This window comes from Erpetoichthys calabaricus, chromosome 13, assembly GCF_900747795.2.
Source record: "Erpetoichthys calabaricus chromosome 13, fErpCal1.3, whole genome shotgun sequence".
NCBI classification, from domain to species: domain Eukaryota; kingdom Metazoa; phylum Chordata; class Cladistia; order Polypteriformes; family Polypteridae; genus Erpetoichthys; species Erpetoichthys calabaricus.
Window position 1 is genome coordinate 12,381,522 of NC_041406.2, and position 18,812 is coordinate 12,400,333.

At 43.0% G+C, this 18,812-nt stretch overlaps 1 protein-coding gene and 1 long non-coding RNA gene across 4 annotated transcripts in view; one reads left to right on the forward strand and one right to left on the reverse strand.

Moving 5' to 3' along the window:
* The window catches only part of LOC127530043 (uncharacterized), a 454,116-nt gene that overhangs the window by 342,476 nt on the left and 92,828 nt on the right, over positions 1 to 18,812 (reverse strand). The gene's annotated exons all lie outside the window — the stretch shown is intronic.
* Positions 1 to 18,812, forward strand: part of dnah5 (dynein, axonemal, heavy chain 5) — a 437,381-nt gene that overhangs the window by 324,556 nt on the left and 94,013 nt on the right. For all 3 annotated transcript variants that reach the window (XM_051935611.1, XM_051935612.1, XM_051935613.1), the window contains exons 55-56: positions 3,805 to 4,072; positions 16,866 to 17,097. In XM_051935611.1, coding sequence (XP_051791571.1) covers positions 3,805 to 4,072; positions 16,866 to 17,097 — 500 coding nt within the window. The remainder of the gene's footprint in view (positions 1 to 3,804; positions 4,073 to 16,865; positions 17,098 to 18,812) is intronic.

The following is an 18,812-nucleotide window of genomic DNA, read 5'->3' on the forward strand; positions in this document are numbered from 1 at the left end:
CGCTCCACTAAGCCATCGGTTTGCGGGTGATAAACCGACGTCCTCAGATGTTTGATTTTCAGTAACTTAGCAACCTCCCTGAACGTATCCGAAGTAAAGGGAGTACCTTGATCCGTGAGGACTTCTTTAGGTATTCCCACTCGGGCAAAGAGCCTGACTAATTCCCGTGCGATATTCTTGGAAGTAGCGGACCGTAAAGGTACCGCTTCTGGGTATCGAGTTGCGTAATCTACCATGACCAATATGTATTTTTGGCCACGGGTCGAAGGTTCTAGGGGACCTACAAGATCAATACCAATCCTCTCGAAGGGAACATCAATAAGGGGAATAGGAACTAAAGGAGCACGGTCCCTCCTAGGAATCTGACGGATCTGACACTCCGGGCAGGACTGACAGAAACGTCGGACCTCCTCATTTATTCCTGGCCAATAAAACCGCTGTTTAATTCTCTCCAGCGTTTTTTTCGGTTCCCAAATGGGCGCCCAGGAGGTGGGAGTGTGCCAGTTCGCAAACCTCCCGCCGGAAGGTTCGCGGCACTAACAATAACTTCCGCGCTCCACCTTCGTGACTCGCAACGCAATACAACAGATCATGTTCTAATACAAAGTAGGGCTCCGGTGGCAAGGAATCATCAGACAAATGGTCATTTATTGAAACAATTGCATTCCGGGCGTTTTTTAGGGAATCATCATTCCATTGCTCCCTTTTAAATGACGCGGGGGTAGACCGGAACTGATTGATCATAGAGTCTATCGGGTCCGCATGTACGGGAGCTCTGCAGAGTCTTTGGCTCGTGCCCTCGCCCGGATCTTCTTCCGGGTCGTGGTCCGACGCTAGAGACTCTTCCCCCCGGTCACTGTTATTTACGGCGGTCGCCCGTGTGCACGGCCTGGGAGCCGCGGGGGTGGTGCTTCACGTACCCATAACAAGACCCAACTTAGCCCTAGGAGTGGTTAATTGTTTCCCGCTGTTGCTATTGGACCAGTCGTGTCCCAAAATGACAGGAAAAGGTGGCTCGGGTAACACTGCGACCATTAATCGAGACAAGCCACCATTCCATGACAGAAAACACTTTGCGGACTTATAAGACTTGGTCTCCCCATGTACACAAGTTACACTAACATACTGGTATCGCCATTGTTGCGGTAAAACATAACGGCGAGCAACAATGGTAATGTTACTGCCGGAATCAAACAATGCAAGCACAGAATGACCATTTACTAAAACCACTCCCGTATTTGGAATAGCCAGAGGGTTTGACAGAGCACAGTACCTTTCGGTGGTGGCCCAAGTGCAGTCCATTGGCTCCTGGAGTGGCTGATACAACGGGCAGGCAGACAACAGGTGACCGAGGTCCCCGCACTTGAAACAGCGCGGTGGCCCGGGTCTGTCCTTGGCTTTCTGCGGTGCTTCCGCCGCGCGACGTGTGGGCTCGGAGTGACTGGACCGTCCCTGTCGGGCGCCACGAGCCGACTTTTCCGATCCCCCCGGCTCGGTGAACCGCAAGTTGACGCTCCAGGACCTCCAAGAGTCCTTTCATGTCTTTGTAAGGGTGTCTACGGACCTGCTGGGCGAGATATCCCGGCATAGCGTTTACTAAGCCCTCACAAGCCACCTGCTCTACGACTTTACGTGCCTGGGGACCTTCTGGTCTTAACCAACGCCCCATCTTGCTCCAGAACTCGAAAGCCTGGGCTCGGGCAGGGTGGTCAGGGTTGAACTGCCAGGTTCGCCATTCACTCGCCTGCTGGTCCGTAGTGATGCCGTAGCGACTAAGGATCTCTGGCTTTAGGAGGTCGTAATCTGCGGCCTCCTCCTCGGGGAGATCATAATAGGCCCGCTGCGCAGCACCCTTCAGGTACGGAGCCAAAATGGACGCCCACTCCGCCCGTGGCCACTGGTTGCGAGAGGCGGTCCTCTCAAATATGCCGAGGTATGACTCTATATCGTCAGCATTGGACAACGGTACCATCGGAGGAGGCGGAGGTCTGGAGGGCTCCGGTCTTACCACTTCTGCCGTTGTCAGCCTTGCCTTAGTTGCTTCAAGCTCCCTCGTTGTTTCTGCGTGTGCGATCCGAAGATTCTGAATTTGGGCAGCCATCCCGGTCAGCACTTCGTTTAGGTCCTGTCCTTTTGTCATGTTCGGACAACCTTTCTCTCCTGCTGACTACGCCACTGTAAAAAAGACACAAATAGTCAAAAAAGGTTTGTGGTTTTCCGGCCCCGTATATTGTGGGAAAAGTGCGATCAAATAATTGAATTTTCAATACAATTGTCATAACACCGTTCGCCATCATGGCGGACGGGGGGAACATTTATGAGGGAGGGACCGGAAATGGATGAAGCGCTGCTGGGAAGGAACCGAGATGGATGATGGGACTGCTGACGTCATTGGGATGCGACAGAGGGAAGGCGGAAGTGGCGTGTTGAGATTCCATGTTCAGACGTTCATGGCGGTGTTGTGTCTTTCTTTCTGTTGGAAATAAATAGAGAAAGGTTAGTACTCCGCCATTCCCGTCTGGTATATGTCTTCGCGCAACAGTTTAGGTCGTTCCGCGGCTCCCTAATCGCGCGTGCGTGACACTATCTATCTATCATATAGTCGTTTTCTATCTATCTATCTATCTATCTATCTATCTATCTATCTATCTATCTATCTATCTATCTATCTATCTATCTATCTATCTATCTATTTATTATATAGCGCCTTTCATATCTATCTATCATACAGTGCTTTTCTATCTATCTATCTATCTATCTATCTATCTATCTATCTATCTATCTATCATATAGTCCTTTTCTATCTATCTATCTATCTATCTATCTATCTATCTATCTATCTATCTATCTATCTATCTATCTATCTATCTATCTATCTATCTATTATGTAGCGCCTTTCATATCTATCTATCATACAGTGCTTTTCTATCTATCTATCTATCTATCTATCTATCTATCTATCTATCTATCTATCTATCTATCTATCTATCTATCTATTATATAGCACCTTTCATATCTATCTATCATATAGTGCTTTTCTATCTATCTATCTATCTATCTATCTATCTATCTATCTATCTATCTATCTATCTATCTATCTATCTATCTATTATGTAGCGCCTTTCATATCTATCTATCATACAGTGCTTTTCTATCTATCTATCTATCTATCTATCTATCTATCTATCTATCTATCTATCTATCTATCTATCTATCTATCTATCTATCTATCTATCTATCTATCTATCTATCTATCTATCTATTATATAGCACCTTTCATATCTATCTATCATATAGTGCTTTTCTATCTATCTATCTATCTATCTATCTATCTATCTATCTATCTATCTATCTATCTATCTATCTATCTATCTATCTATCTATCTTGAGCACAGGCAGGCTAAGTGACTTGCTCGGGGTCGCCCAGTGAGTCAGCACCAGACGTTGTACCTTCAGCCTTGTGGTGGGTGGCCATGCCAGGCCGTTCTGCCGCAGTGACCCCTGAGTTAAGCTGACACCACCTAACAGGTGAGAGTTAAAGTCCAGGGCAGGAGGAGATTTCTCGTCATTGCCTGGCATGAGGGGCGCTGCCACTGGGCACAGTATACTGTAGTATTTGGTATGTCAAGCCAAATGTGTAGCCTGGACCCCAGAAGAGTGCACATGGGGTCTGTGACTGTGGGCAGTGCCTCCTGTAATACACTGAGATTTTTTTAACACCACAACTGGTTGGGACTTTTTAAAATTCCGTACTAAAATGCTAAATGTTCCAGTGGTATTAAATATTTATTTTTTTTGTTTTAGGTTTCAAACCTTTTTGCACGAGATGAAATCGATGAGATCACCAGCGATCTGATCCCGGTCATGAAGAAGGAGTTTCCCCGGCGCCCTCCGACCAATGAGAACCTGTACGACTACTTCATGACTCGGGTCAGGCAGAACCTGCATGTGGTGCTCTGCTTTTCGCCGGTCGGTGAGAAGTTTCGTAACAGGGCCTTGAAATTTCCGGCTTTGATTTCCGGCTGCACCATGGACTGGTTCAGCCGCTGGCCTAAGGATGCCCTGAATGCTGGTAAGTACCTCGATAGTAGAAGATTATCTATTCTTATAATTATTATTATTGATTATCTTTTCAGATCAAAGGTGACCTATTTGATCAGAATAGGATACATTTAATTCCTTGTATTTGTTTTTCTTTGTGAAATGAAGCCCACTCTTTTCTAGAAGAGTCCACTTAGTGGAGGGTCCATCACCTTAACCACTAGGCTGCAGTGCCTGTCAAAGAATAAAAAAAAAAAAATAGTAAAAGACCCCCCAAGATGTATTCCAAGTTCACAGCTATGGTGCTCGTGGTTACAGGTCTGTTTTTAAAAATGGAGCTTAGGATCACACCAGAAACTAGAGAAGGTGACTGCACGAAAAATAAGGTAGTGTGATAAAAATGACTCGGGCACATCAAAAAGGTTTGGGGGGCAGTCAGCCATATATTAAGCCCTGGCAGCAAATGAGTTGTGTTCAGATTGAAATCCAAAACAGAACTGATTCAGGATGGATAAAATGGTGGCTTTAAAGGCTGTGACAGGAAGTGATGTCATCAAAGGCGCTGTGACAGGAAGTGACTTCATCAAAGGCACAGGTGCCAGAAGTGACGTCATCTATCTAGTGACATAATCAAAGGCCCACCAGACCGGAAGTGACATCATCAAAAGCGCTGTGACAGGAAGTGACGTCATCAAAGGTGGAGGTGCCAGAAGTGACGTCATCAAAGACACCATGATAGGAAGTGATGTCATCAAGGGCACTGTGACAGGAAGTGACATGATCAAAAGTGCCGGTGCCAGAAGTGACATCATCAAAGACGCCACGACAGGAAGTGATGTCATCAAGGGCACTGTGACAGGAAGTGACATAATCAAAGGCCCCCGGCCCGGGAAGTGATGTCATCAAAAGCGGTGTGACAGGAAGTGACGTCATCAAGGGCGCCGGCACCTAGTGGGATTTCCCAAGGATGGTTTGTAGAGGACGGACAGAGAGAGTTAGAGCAGCTCGCCACCCTCTGGTCTGGTGCGGTATTACTATTGACAGTTGTCACAAAAGTGATATTTCAAAAGTTCAATTGTGAGACAACAATTGTTAACATTCCAGCTACAGAAACTCAAAACTCCATTTGTGAACCACTAGGGGGCACTGCAGCCCCCCAAACCCCAGGCATGACAGCACAGGCTCAGTTCTGGATGCCAGTAAAGAGATTTATTGTCCCAGATATCTTCAGACACTCCACAGCTCCAGCAATGCGACTCTCCCCTTCTCCACCCCACCCAAGTGGGCTTCTTCCGACTGCCTCCCGAGTCGGACTCCCTGCATGAAGCGGAGCAGCTTCCTATTTACCGGAGCCGGGAGTAGTTCTGGTGCTATCACAGTAAGCACTACCGGCTCAGACGGGACCGCCCCACGATGCCTTCAGCAGCTCCATTAAGTACAGGGGTCTCCAACTCCGGTCCTTGAGGGCCACAAGGGCTGCAGGTTTTCATTCTACCCCTTTTCTTAATTAGTGGCCTGTTTTTGCTGCCAAATAACTCCTTTTAATTGACTTGCTATTTAAGATTTAGACCCCTCAATTGCTTCTTTAATTCCATAATTACAAGCCAAGCAATAATGAAGTACAAAACAAAATTTATGAAAGTAAAGAAAGGTGAAGGTCCCAGTAATGTTGATCAGCTCAGGTGCACAAAACATTTTGTCGGTGGCGGAATGAGGGCACCAACAAGCCATGGTATTAAGTAACGAGTTAAATTAACAACAAGAATCACCTTCTGATTATGAAACTGGCAGGTGTTTGAGGCCCCCAACCTCACATGCCATCCGTTGGCTCGCTTCACATCTCATTTTTATTTGGCTGCCGTTTAAGGAAAAGAAGCAATTGAGAGGATTGTTAAACAACTAAGGTGATTAAAATGAAGAGAAAAGAAGTCAATTAACAGCACAAGTTGGTTACTGATTAAGAAAGCGGCAGGAAGGAAATCCTGCAGCCGCTGCGGCCCACCAGAGTCGGAGTTGGACCTTAGTGGCACTCGAGGACACCAAAAGGGCTCCCCACCAAAACTACAACTCCCATGCTGCCTTGCGGCTGGCTGTCTAAATGGGATGCACGCCAGAAGGATGTCACCACCCAGGGTACTGGAGTAGCACATGGCCATGGGTAGCAGTCAAAGCAGAAAAGGTACCACTAATTCACGGGGTCGGGCTGCCCGTCTACCCACCCATTAAAAAAGGCCTCCTGGCCACGTAAGGCACCATCCATCCTAGGCTGGGAATCTATCCAACTCATGTCGTCTATTACAACATCCTGTGGATTGAGAAAGTATTGAGACCCCTTCCCTCTCCGCACACTTTAGTGTGCTGTCGATTTATAGTCAGGTCCATAAGTATTTGGGCGGAGATGCAATTTTCATAATTTTAACTCTGTGTGCCACTACAATGGATTTGAAATGAAGCAATCAAGATGTGATTGAAGTGTAGGCTTTCAGCCATAGCAGGGTTTAACAAAAATATGATATGAGCCATTCAGAAAAGACAGCCATTTTTATATACAGTCCCCCCATCTTCAGGGGCTCAAAAGTGTTTGGACAAGCTAACATAATGCTAAACATAATGATCATTTTCAATACTTGGTTTAAAATCCTTTGCGGTCAATGACTGCCTGAAGTCTGAACCCCTGGCCATCTCCAAGTGCTGGGTGTCCACCATAGTGATGGCCTTCACTTCCGCTGTCTTCAGGTGCTGCTTGTTCATTGGAGATTCTGCCTTCAGTTTTGTCTTCAGCAAGTGAGCGGCATGTCCAGTTGGGCTGAGGTCAGATGATTGACTCGGCCATTGAGGAATATTCCACTAGTTTGTATTGAAAAGCACTTGGTTTGCTGTCCCAGGATGTTTTGGCTCATTGTCCATCTGTACTGTGAAGTGTTGCCCTGTCAGTTTTGCTGAATCTGAGCAGACAGTATAGCGCCCTGCACACTTCAGAAATCATCCTGCTACTTCTGTCAGCAGTCATATCATCACTAAACACCAGTGACTGACTTCCACTGGCAGTCACGCATAATCGGGCCATAACACGGCCTCCACCGTGTTTCACAGATGATGTGGTATTCATTGTATTTTATGTGGACATCCCCTCCAACTGCTCCAACGATTGGCGCAATTATCTAAGGGAGACTCCACCCTCAGCTCTAAGGAGCAGCACCATGACATTCATTTGTGAATCTCCACGATTGTCACCCCTCCATTCTTACGATCGTCAAGGAATGAGTCTCGAAGACACCAAGAAGGGAAAGAGTGAGGCGTAACCAACACAAAAAAAAAGTCTAGGAACACAGTTCTAGGAGATGAACAGGTCTTTGTGGACCTGGAGAAAGCGTATAACAGGGTGCCTCGAGAGGAGTTGTGGTATTGTATGAGGAAGTCTGGAGTGTCAGAGAAGTACGTAAGAGTGGTACAGGATATGTAGGAGGGAAGTGTGACCGTGGCGAGGTCTGTGGTAGGAGTGACAGAGGTGGGATTACATCAGAGATCGGCTCTGAGCCCTTTCTTATTTGCAATGGTGACAGAGGAGATTAGACAGGAGTCCCCGTGGACTGTGATGTTTGCTGATGACATTGTGATCTGTAGCGAGAGTAGGGAGCAGGTTGAGGAGACCCTGGAGAGGTGGAGATCTGCTCTAGAGAGGAGAGGAATGAAGGTCAATAGGAACACCAAGACAGAATACATGTGTGTGAATGAGAGGGAGGTCAGTGGAATGGTGAGGATGCTAGGAGTAGAGTTTAAATACTTGGGATCAACAGTAAAGAGTAACAGGGATTGTGGAAGAGAGTTAAAGAAGAGAGTGCAGGTAGGGTGGAATGGGTGGAGAAGAGTGACAGGAGTGATTTGTGACAGACGGGTACCAGCAAGTGTGAAAGGGAAGGTCTACAGGACGGTAGTGAGACCAGCTTTGTTATATGGGTTGGAGATGGTGGCACAGGAGACAGAGCTGGAGGTGGCAGAGTTAAAGATGCTAAGATTTGTATTGGGTGTGATGAGGATGGACAGGATTAGAAATGAGGACATTAGAGGGTCAGCTCAAGTTGGACGGTTGGGAGACAAAGCCAGAGAGGCGAGATTGCGTTGGTTTGGACATGTGCAGAGGAGAGATGCTGGGTAATAATGAGAGAAGGGTGCTAAGGATAGAGCTGGCAGGTAAGGGGAGAAGAGGAAGGCCTAAGAGAAGGTTTATGGAGGTGGTGAGAGAGGACATGCAGGTGATGGGGGTGACAGAGCAAGATGATGAGGACAGGAAGAGATGGAACAAGATGATCTGCTGTGGCAACCCCTAACGGAAGCAGCTGAAACCTTACTTTTATTCGATGTTAATTAGTGTTCCCTAATTTTAATTCTTATTTATTTTGCTCTTTCTTCATCATGTAAAGCACTTTGAGCTACATTGTTTGTATGAAAATGTGCTATAGAAATAAATGTTGTTGTTGTTGAAAGAAGAAGGAGGAACTGCTCTAGGAGATAAACAAGAAAAGTGTACCACTTCCCTGTTCTTGCTCAGGTGGTCCAGGAGTTCCATGATGCTCCCTCCACTACCCACAGACTTAACTGAGTGCCAACAAATGCTGCCTTCGTGTGCTCTCAGACTATTCGGCTCTCTGAGTTGTGACGTTTCATCATCCCATTTCAGTACGTTCACATGAGTTTCTGATCAGATTTCGGAAAAATATGAGTTTACCATCAGTTTGTTTCTTGGTCTGCAAAAATGAAAAAATAAATAAATAAAAGCAATTAACAATAAACTGTATTTTTTGTGGAAATAAAGAACAAGATAAACATTTTGAAATGCGTATCACTTCCCTCCAAATGCAATTCGACCATTTTTTTCGGCTGACCAGGTTATATATTTTATTTTAAACAATTGACGGAGGTCAACGGTCAGTGTTACATCACAACTCGGACAGTTTGGTTAGCTTTGTTTTGTCAGTCAGTCAGTCAGTCATTATCCAACCCGCTATATCCTAACACAGGATCACGGGGTCTGCTGGAATTGTAATTTTGAGTTCGTCGAGTGTTCACATGCTATTTTCCAACTCGACAACTCAGATTTACCGTCTCTCTGAGAGAATGTGAACGCAGCAAAGGACGACCACTGCTGTTCATCTTTCCCTTTTAATAAGCCCCAAGTGTTCCTGCCAGCAATCCCAAAGGACACCTCACTCTACTACCGCCAATTGCTAGACGACCCTTACATAGTGTGCTTCACTCACCACAACTCGGAAGGAAGCCTACAAATCTGTGCCCAGGCTCACGTGCACGTCAATCGCCACGGACGTTGAAACCTCCGATTACCTTCCGGCAAGTAATTATTGCTTGTCCGGCCCTTTTCTAATCACAAAACGGCTTCACTAACTTTCTGTCTCTCACACTCGATGCTCCGTACCTCACGTCTGGATGCCGCCTCATGACCCAAATCTCGTTGCGCACCACAAAACCTTCCCTTGCTGCTCTGCCGTAGACATCCACGTGAACTGTTTCTTGCGCTACCGGAGTACTTGTGACCCCTCTTTCCAATGGTCAAAGTAAATGGCCCACCGTGTAACTATTTACACCCAAACTAAAATTTATAAATTGTTACACACTACTCACTTATCTCACAGACACACACAGGCCAACACCATCCCATTAGCACAGGTTACCATATGCCTTGCTACTGTGACCAGTAGGGGTTGTAGCAGCAAGAGTGGCATTTGGGGGAGGCAAGTGCGGCCGCTTTTGAGGTCCGTGTGTCCCGTTTGAGCAGATTTGTCAAGTTATGTTCTCTAGTATATATATATTTGAGATGTTTCTAAGAGGAACGCTTTTCAAATCCCTCTTCAAGGTCAAATTCCGTACATATACGTCTTTGAAAACATTTCATCGCCCGAAATGGGTCGCCAGTATAATCCCTTCCTAAAATAGGTCTAGCCCATTAGTTACTGGGTTGGCTTCTCCTATCTATAGAAAAAGACCTTGCAGATCCTGATTAGACTACGAAAACGTCATCAACGACTTTTCTAATCGGAAGGCAAGAAAAGTGGATTTTCGTCTCTGAACCTCGAAACCGGTAAGAGATTTCATGACGATACCTCTACGTTAATTTAACACTTCCTGTCGAGACATTGAAACTCACATTTTATTTGTAGGCCATAAACATGTCTGAATATGAATGCACAAAAACATGATAACCGGCTGACATGACATCAACGTGAGTTGTGACTACGACATCCTGCATATCGAGACACGGGGGATACTTGCGGTTTGGGTCCTTTTCTAGAAGAGGCCCTGCTAATTTCTGCAGGACACCGCATTGCATTTCGCATTGTCATGGTATTGTCATAAATTATGAATTGCACTTTTTTAATAGATTATATTGTTATATTTTAATAAAGTCCGTGTGTTATCCTGCAAAAATGTTGCTGAATACTGTAATGAGAAAATCTGGTGCATGTTAACATTATTTTTATTAAATTTGCGCTTAAGTTTATACAGTCCACACATACTGGTAACAGCGATTGACGTAACTGGACCCACGTAGGGTAATGGTCAGCCCGCCCACCCCTAAGGCCGCCTCTGTGTGGCATCTCCCCTAAACACAACTACACAACACAGCCCTGGGTTTCAGCAGAAGATCATTTTTTATTTTCCAGTTACCTCCAAATCCTTACCACAATAGTACAATACAAAATCAACAACAACAACAACAACATTTATTTATATAGCACATTTTCATACAAAAAGTAGCTCAAAGTGCTTTACATAATGAAGAGAAGAAAAATAAAAGACAAAATAAGAAATTAAAATAAGACAACATTAATTAACATAGAAAGGAGTAAGGTCCGATGGCCAGGGTGGACAGAAAAAACAAAAAAAAACTCCAGAAGGCTGGAGAAAAAAAATAAAATCTGTAGGGGTTCCAGGCCATGAGACCACCCAGTCCCCTCTGGGCATTCTACCTAACAGAAATGAAATAGTCCTCTTTGTAGTTCGGGTTTTTCACGGAGTCACTTGATGCTGATGGTCATACAGACATACAGACTTCTGGCTTTTAATCCATCCATCATTGTTGGAACATCATGGTGCTTTGGGTAGATGGTGGTGGCACACGCCACCACCAACAGGACACCGGAAAAGGAAACAGAAGAGAGAGTAGGGGTTAGTACAGATTTTGAATGAATAGTTATTATAATGAATTGGATATACAGAGTATCAGGATTAAATTACAGTGAAGTTATGAGAAGGCCATGTTAAAGTAATGTGTTTTCAGTAGTTTTTTAAAGTGCTCCACTGTATTAGCCTGGCGAATTCCTACTGGCAGGCTACTAAAGATTTTAGGTGCATAACAGCAGAAGGCCGCCTCACCACTTCTTTTAAGTTTTGCTCTTGGAATTCTAAGGAGACACTCAGTTGAGGATCTGAGGTTACGATTTGGAATATAAGGTGTCAGACATTCCGATATATAAGCCGGGGTGAGATTATTTAAAGCTTTATAAACCATAAGCAGAATTTTAAAGTCAATTCTGAATGACACAGGTAACCAGTGTAGTGACATCAAAACTGGAGAAATGTGTTCGGATTTTCTTTTCCTGGTAAGGATTCTAGCAGCTGCATTCTGCACTAGTTGCAAACGATTGATGTCTTTTTTGGGTAGTCCTGAGAGGAGTGCGTTACAGTAATCTAGCCGACTGAAAACAAACGCATGAACTAATTTCTCTGCATCTTTCAATGATATAAGAGGTCTAACTTTTGCTATGTTTCTTAGGTGAAAAAATGCTGTCCTAGTGATCTGATTAATATGCGATTTAAAATTCAGATTACAATCAACGGTTACCCCTAAGCTTTTTACCTCCGATTTGACTTTTAATCCTAATGCATCCAGTTTATTTCTAATAGCCTCATTGTATCCATTATTGCCAATCACTAAGATTTCGGTTTTCTCTTTATTTAATTTGAGAAAGTTACTATTCATCCATTCTGAGATACAAGTTAGACATTGTGTTAGCGAATCAAGAGATTTGGGGTCATCAGGTGCTATTGATAAATACAGCTGTGTGTCATCAGCATAGCTGTGGTAGCTTACATTGTGCCCTGAGATAATCTGACCTAATGGAAGCATGTAGATTGAGAAGAGCAGCGGACCCAGGATAGAGCCTTGTGGAACACCATATAGAATACTAGCAAAATACCCGCGCTTCGCAGCGGAGAAGTAGTGTGTTAAAGAGGTTATGAAAAAGTAAAGGAAACATTTTAAAAATAACGTAACATGATTGTCAATGTAATTGTGTTGTCATTGTTATGAGTGTTGCTGTCATATATATATACATATACACATATACACACACATATAGACACATATACAGATATATTATATATACATATACACATATATTTTTTATATATATATTTTATATATATATATATATATATATATATATATATATATATATATATATATATATATATATATATACACATACATACATACATTCATACATATACACACAGATGCACTTACAATAACATAGAAATCAATATAAACAACATTAACATCATTATCATATGAGAATATGAAGTAATATATAAGAAGCACATTTCATATAAATATAAATTATTAAACAGTAAAATCTTCTTCTATAATTTGCTACCGTGGCTTTTCGTTGGTCTGTCCAGGATTTTAAATCACCTGTAGCTTGCAAACCGTTTCACCTATTGACTTGAAATCTGGTACACATGTAATACGTCACGTCTGCTATCCGCTTTATGGGTGATGAATGTATTACTCTTTTTATGTTTATTTTATTTTAGAATCAACTCCTATCTGCGCACACCAGGGCGGCCGTGGGCAGATGCGTATGGTGTATTTACTCCATGTTATCGTGCATTGCGCTGTCAGTGGTATTTTGATAAAAGAATTTGAACAATATATAAGAAGCGTATAAATTATTAAACAGTAAAACATTAACATTTAAGAAGTAAAGTTACATTGAGTACTACTGCAGTGCCTTCGGGTATACCTCATTTTTTGTTTGCCCATTACATGCTTAAATGTATACATTTTTTGGTGTACCTACCCGAGAACACGCGACATATAACCGAGCGTGGGAGAAGCATGGATTTTAAACACGCGTTGAGTTCATCTGCTGGTCTCCCTCGTGGAATAACTGGTAATGTTCGACTAAAATGTACAGCGAGTAAAACGACATTACCTCCTTTTTTTTTTTTTACGATCTCTGAGATCTTGCTTTTTTCGGTTCAAGGCTTCATAAGCTCTTTTATGTGCCATGGTGTACTTAATAAGTACTAATTATCCCAAACCATCATCTTTGAATGTTGCAAGACTTTCGCCTTGTATGTAGATCGGGGTAATTACATTCATTGCATTCCTAGTCTGAATCACAATGTGATTGTATGGGTGGTTACCTGGCACTGTAGGGTTGCCACCCGTCCTTTAAAATACGGAATTGTGCCACGTTTGAGAATGAAATTGCACGTCCCGTTTTGAATCAATACTGGACGGGATTTATCCCGTATTTTTTTTATCATTTTTTTTTAAAGCAGCGTGTCATGCAAATCATCCCACACGCATTTTATGAAGATGCCTCCTTTCCTACTTTTGATTGGGTAATACTTGATGTCATCGTTAGTTTGATTGGTCTTTTTAACTGTCCAGTGAGGAGGGCGTGTCTTTTAAGTAGAGTCTGCAAAGTGTTGGCACTGAGATGTGGCGTCAGCGCCATAGTTGAAGCCCCTAACGTTGCGGTCAGCAAGTCGGCTAACATCCGCCATGTGCCGTCTTTCAGTTGCGAGAAGCAGATCATAGAATGGTTGAAACTGTTGCCCCTAACGTTGCGCCACGGCGTGTGGTTCGTTTATACCTCGTGTCTTCTCATTAAACTTTTATCTCGCGAATATGTTATTGCAATCCGCAGCGGGAGCGTTTCTATAAACTTAATTTAAAGTTACGTTTTACACCGTGCTTTGTTTCCCTTATGAACATGCTTGTATGCTTCACTCGCTCCGTTCTCAATTGTTTAATTAATTTTTTGCTCTTCGCTGTTTCCGGCTCTTCCTCCATTTCCCCCTACTTCGTTCTTTTATCTCGCGAATATGTTATTGCAATCCTTAACGGGAGAGTTTCAATAAACTGATTGAAAATAGTTTTGCATTTACCTTTTTAGTAAAAGGCGAGCTTTTAAGCCTGAGAAATCACCCCGTAAATGCACACGTTTAATTGCACATGTGTTAATATGTATGCTTACACAGTATTAAAAGACAGTCAAAAATTAACGTCATTTACCTTCGTTCCCGCGTGTGACTCGTGCTGTAAATCTCTTCCTTGTTTTTAGTTCACGTGATTATGTAGGAGGCGTGATGACGCGATACGTGACTCCGCCTCCTCCATTACAGTGTATGGACAAAAAATATGTTCCAGTTATGACCATTACGCTTTGAATTTCGAAATGAAACCTGCCTAACTTTTGTAAGTAAGCTGTAAGGAATGAGCCTGCCAAATTTCAGCCTTCCACCTACACGGGAAGTTGGAGAATTAGTGATGAGTCAGTCAGTCAGTCAGTCAGTGAGTGAGTCAGTCAGTGAGGGCTTTGCCTTTTATTATTATAGATCATGTGTCTTTGAGTTATAATTACCACAACTAACAAAGAATTTTCTCCCTGCCAGGTAGGATTCAAACCAATTTAAGACACTGCCAGAGAGGCCCACCCATTGACTAAGGCGATTCTTAAGAATATTATGATCAATGGTGTCAAATGCGGCACTCAGATCTAAGAGGATGAGAACAGATAAATGGCCTCTGTCTGCATTTACCCGCAAGTCATTTACTACTTTAACGAGTGCAGTTTCTGTGCTGTGATTTGTTCTAAAACCTGACTGAAATTTATCAAGAATAGCATGTTTATTGAGGTGCTTATTTAACTGTATAATGACTGCCTTCTCTAGAATTTTACTTAAGAAAGGCAGGTTAGAGATGGGTCTATAATTTTCAAGAGCAGAGGGATCGAGATTATTTTTCTTAAGTAGGGGTTTAACTACCGCAGTCTTAAGACAGTCTGGGAAGACCCCCGTATCTAATGACGAATTTACTATGTCAAGAACATTATCAATAAGCACGCCCGATACTTCTTTGAAAAAATTTGTTGGTATTGGGTCAAGGACACAGGTGGAGGGTTTCATTTGAGAAATTATTTTATGTAAATCAGGTAAATCTATCCTAGTGAAAGACTTTAATTTGTTTATTATGGGGTACTGGGGTTTAGGAGGATCCTTAGTGTTGGGGAGATATACTATGTTATTTCTAATATCATTAATTTTTTGATTGAAAAATACAGCGATAGCCTCACAGGTTTTACTGGAAGTACTTAGGAGGCATTCCTTTGAGTTACCTGGGTTTAACAGATGATCAATTGTCGAAAATAAGACTCTGGGATTACTAGCATTGTTATTTATAATCTTAGAGAAATAGCAGCGCCTCTCAAGACGGACTGTGTTATTGTATTCTGTTATTTTAACTTTTAATATTTCATAGTCAATAGTTAGTTTAGTTTTCCTCCATTTACGCTCAGCTCTACGGCATGTTCTCTTTAAATCAGACACTCTTTGGGTCTTCCATGGTATAACAATGCTAGAAGATTTTTTAACTGTCTTTTCAGGTGCAACTAAGTCAACAGCAGCCCTCACTTTAGTATTAAATCTTTCCACCTTACTATTTACATTCTCCTCGCTATTATAGTTGGCACTATAAACGGACTGATTGGTTAGAATGTTTGAAAGTTTTAAAGCTGCTGATGAGTCAAAGAACCGTTTTTTAACAATATGCTTCTCATGAGTGTTTTCTATCATTATTTCTATATTAAAGAGTAGAAGAAAATGGTCTGATAGACCAATATCAATGACCTGCTTTATATCAACTTTTAGTCCTTTAGTAATTACTAAGTCTAACGTATGACCTGCTTTATGTGTAGGCTGATTAACGAGCTGTCTCAACTCAAAAGAGTCCAGGAGGTTCATAAATTCTTTTACTTTCTGGTCACATTGATTATCTATATGAAAATTAAAGTCGCCGACTATTAAGAGTGTGTCATAGTTCGTAATTAAGATTGACATCAAGTCAGAGAATTCCTCAAAGAAAGACGCGTTGAATTTTGGAGGTCTATACACGGATAATACTAAATAATACAATAATACAAAATCTTCATATCTCGTTCCACACCTCCCACGTAGTCTCATCCACTCTCCTCCCAACTCTGACCACCCATAGAGGAAACTCGGCTTCTTTTGTGCCGGACCCAGCAGTACTTCCAGTGCCTCCAGGAAGAGCGTCCAGGTCAGGAGGAAGTTCTTTAAAGTGGGGAAGGTCTGTTCCTGCAGCTACCCCCCCACCCCCCGGTGGCACCCATGGAACATAACAGGGTTGTCTCACGGGACTGCAATTCCCAGCTTGCCCTGCAGGTATCCATGAAGGCACTATAGCCCCAGAAAGACTGCCAACTGTGGTATCGGGGGAGCAAATAGTCTGTGCGATTAGCCTCCTCCTGTTCTTCCATTAAACTGACCACCCAGTTGAGTAAGAAATCTTGAACCATCCTCAGCCCATGCCTGGTGTCCATGACAGTACACAACTGAAGATGTGTCCCAAACCGAGAAACCTTCTAAAATAAATGATCCCCACTCTGCGGTGAAGGCAGTGGTGAGACCTTAGTGTTTGTAACGCCTAGTCCTAGAAGTGCTGAGCCCCCTTTCTATACACATTTACAACACAAAAATTTGTGTTTCCTCCTTAGTGTCGGAACATTTCCTGTCCAACTACAACATTGATTGTGGGCCTGATGTCAAAGCAGAGGTGGTTCAGTGTATGGGCTCCTTTCAGGATGGAGTGGCCGAGAAATGCGTGGACTACTTCCAGAGATATCGACGATCGACACACGTCACTCCCAAATCCTACCTGTCCTTCATCCAAGGATACAAGACCATTTATAAAGAGAAGCATGCGGAGGTGCAAACTTTAGCTGACAGGTAAGACTTTTTAAACAAATACTCTATATGTATATGTGTCCGGTGGTCTTGGTGACGGTTGAGTACAAGCACACGGGTAATAGTATTCTGGGGGAGAGGACCTCAGAAATCTGGTTTGGAATTTGGAATAACGGCAAAACAGAGAGCTGAAAGTGAGTGCTGCGGCAATAGGGAGAACGAAGGGTCCTGGCAGGGTTGGCATGTTGTATTGTGTGTATGTGTATAGCGTGAACCAAGTGGGTGTCACGGTGCTGTAGCCTCCTTAGCAGAAAAGGTTGGGAGTGTATACTGATCCCACCAAAACTAGCAAAAATGTTGAATTTTTTCCCAAGAACAAAAAATGTTGTTATGTGTAACAGTAAACAATGACCAAATACTGAAAAATGTATTACCTGAACCTCCCCTCCTGGCATACAGACAACCACCAAACCTGCAGCAACTAATTGTCCCTAAGTGAACTAACAGAAAATGGCACATCTCCCTGCCTACAGAAAAGATGTAAAACGTGTGCTCACATTTATAATACAGACCGTATAGTTATACCATACTGCCGACTAGAATATCGCATAAAGGGACCATTTTCCTGCATGAAATGTTCTGACACTGCACTCTATGTGGGAGTAACTGGACAAACACTCCGTCAGAGAATGAATTTATACAGGCTCCACATTAAACGTGGCAACACAGATGTTCCTGTGGTGGCCTGCTTCAACAGCCATGGACACTGTGAGAGGGACTTTAAAGTCACAGGGCTTATGGGCAACTTCAGAACACAGCAAGAGAGAAAAGGAGGGGAAGTCAAACTCATGCTAAAATTGAACACATTACAACATGGTGTAAACAGAGACATGGGTCTTATGGCCAGGTATGAGGATGGTTTGTATCTCTCAGACTGACAAAGACAACATGTCTACAGACCCACATTGTATTGAAAAACTCATCAGAAACTTCAAAAGACTTTGTTGGACACTTATCTTATCCAAAGATCTTAACTATACATTGTTCTTCTCTCTTACTAAATGAATCTTAGCCTGAAGAGGTCTATTAATTTTTTACATTTAAGATTTCTCACTTAAAGATTTACCAGTGTTGCTACTTGTCCTAGTGTGTATATAAACACAGGGAACTCCAGTTTCTGTATTATATCTCGCCTTAAGGAGGGTCCTGAGTTGCCTCGAACGCTTGCATATTGTAATCTTTTTAGTTAGCCAATAAAAGGGGTCATTCTGCTTGACTTCTCACTATTATGTGTAACAGAAACATACAAGTACCAGAATGTCAACATAATCACGTTAGGAAGGGCATGTCGAGTGTCCACCGTTTAACTGATGCAGATTTAGTACACATGCTTTGTGTGACGTGCTTTGAAACTGTCACCCCACACGCAAAGCTATGACATTCCAGAGTCTCCAAGCAGTTCCAAAAATGCCCACTAGAGGACGTGGCCAGGAGAGGGAATGACGGGTCTGCAGACAGCAAGAAGAAAGTTTTGGGCGCCAACCATGGACAACGACAAACGAAACAAAAAGAGGTGTCGCCCTCTAGCATGCATCCTGTTTACATAATTCAAATAAAGAAGGCTTCTTAGAAGGTCGCAGTTGCTTCTAGCTGAGCTTCGTCTGTTTGCGGGTTGCTGTGGTCATTAAATGATGCCTCTTACTGGGATTCCCAGTGTCTTATGGTGGTGGGGTGAAATGCATGCAACCAGACCAATT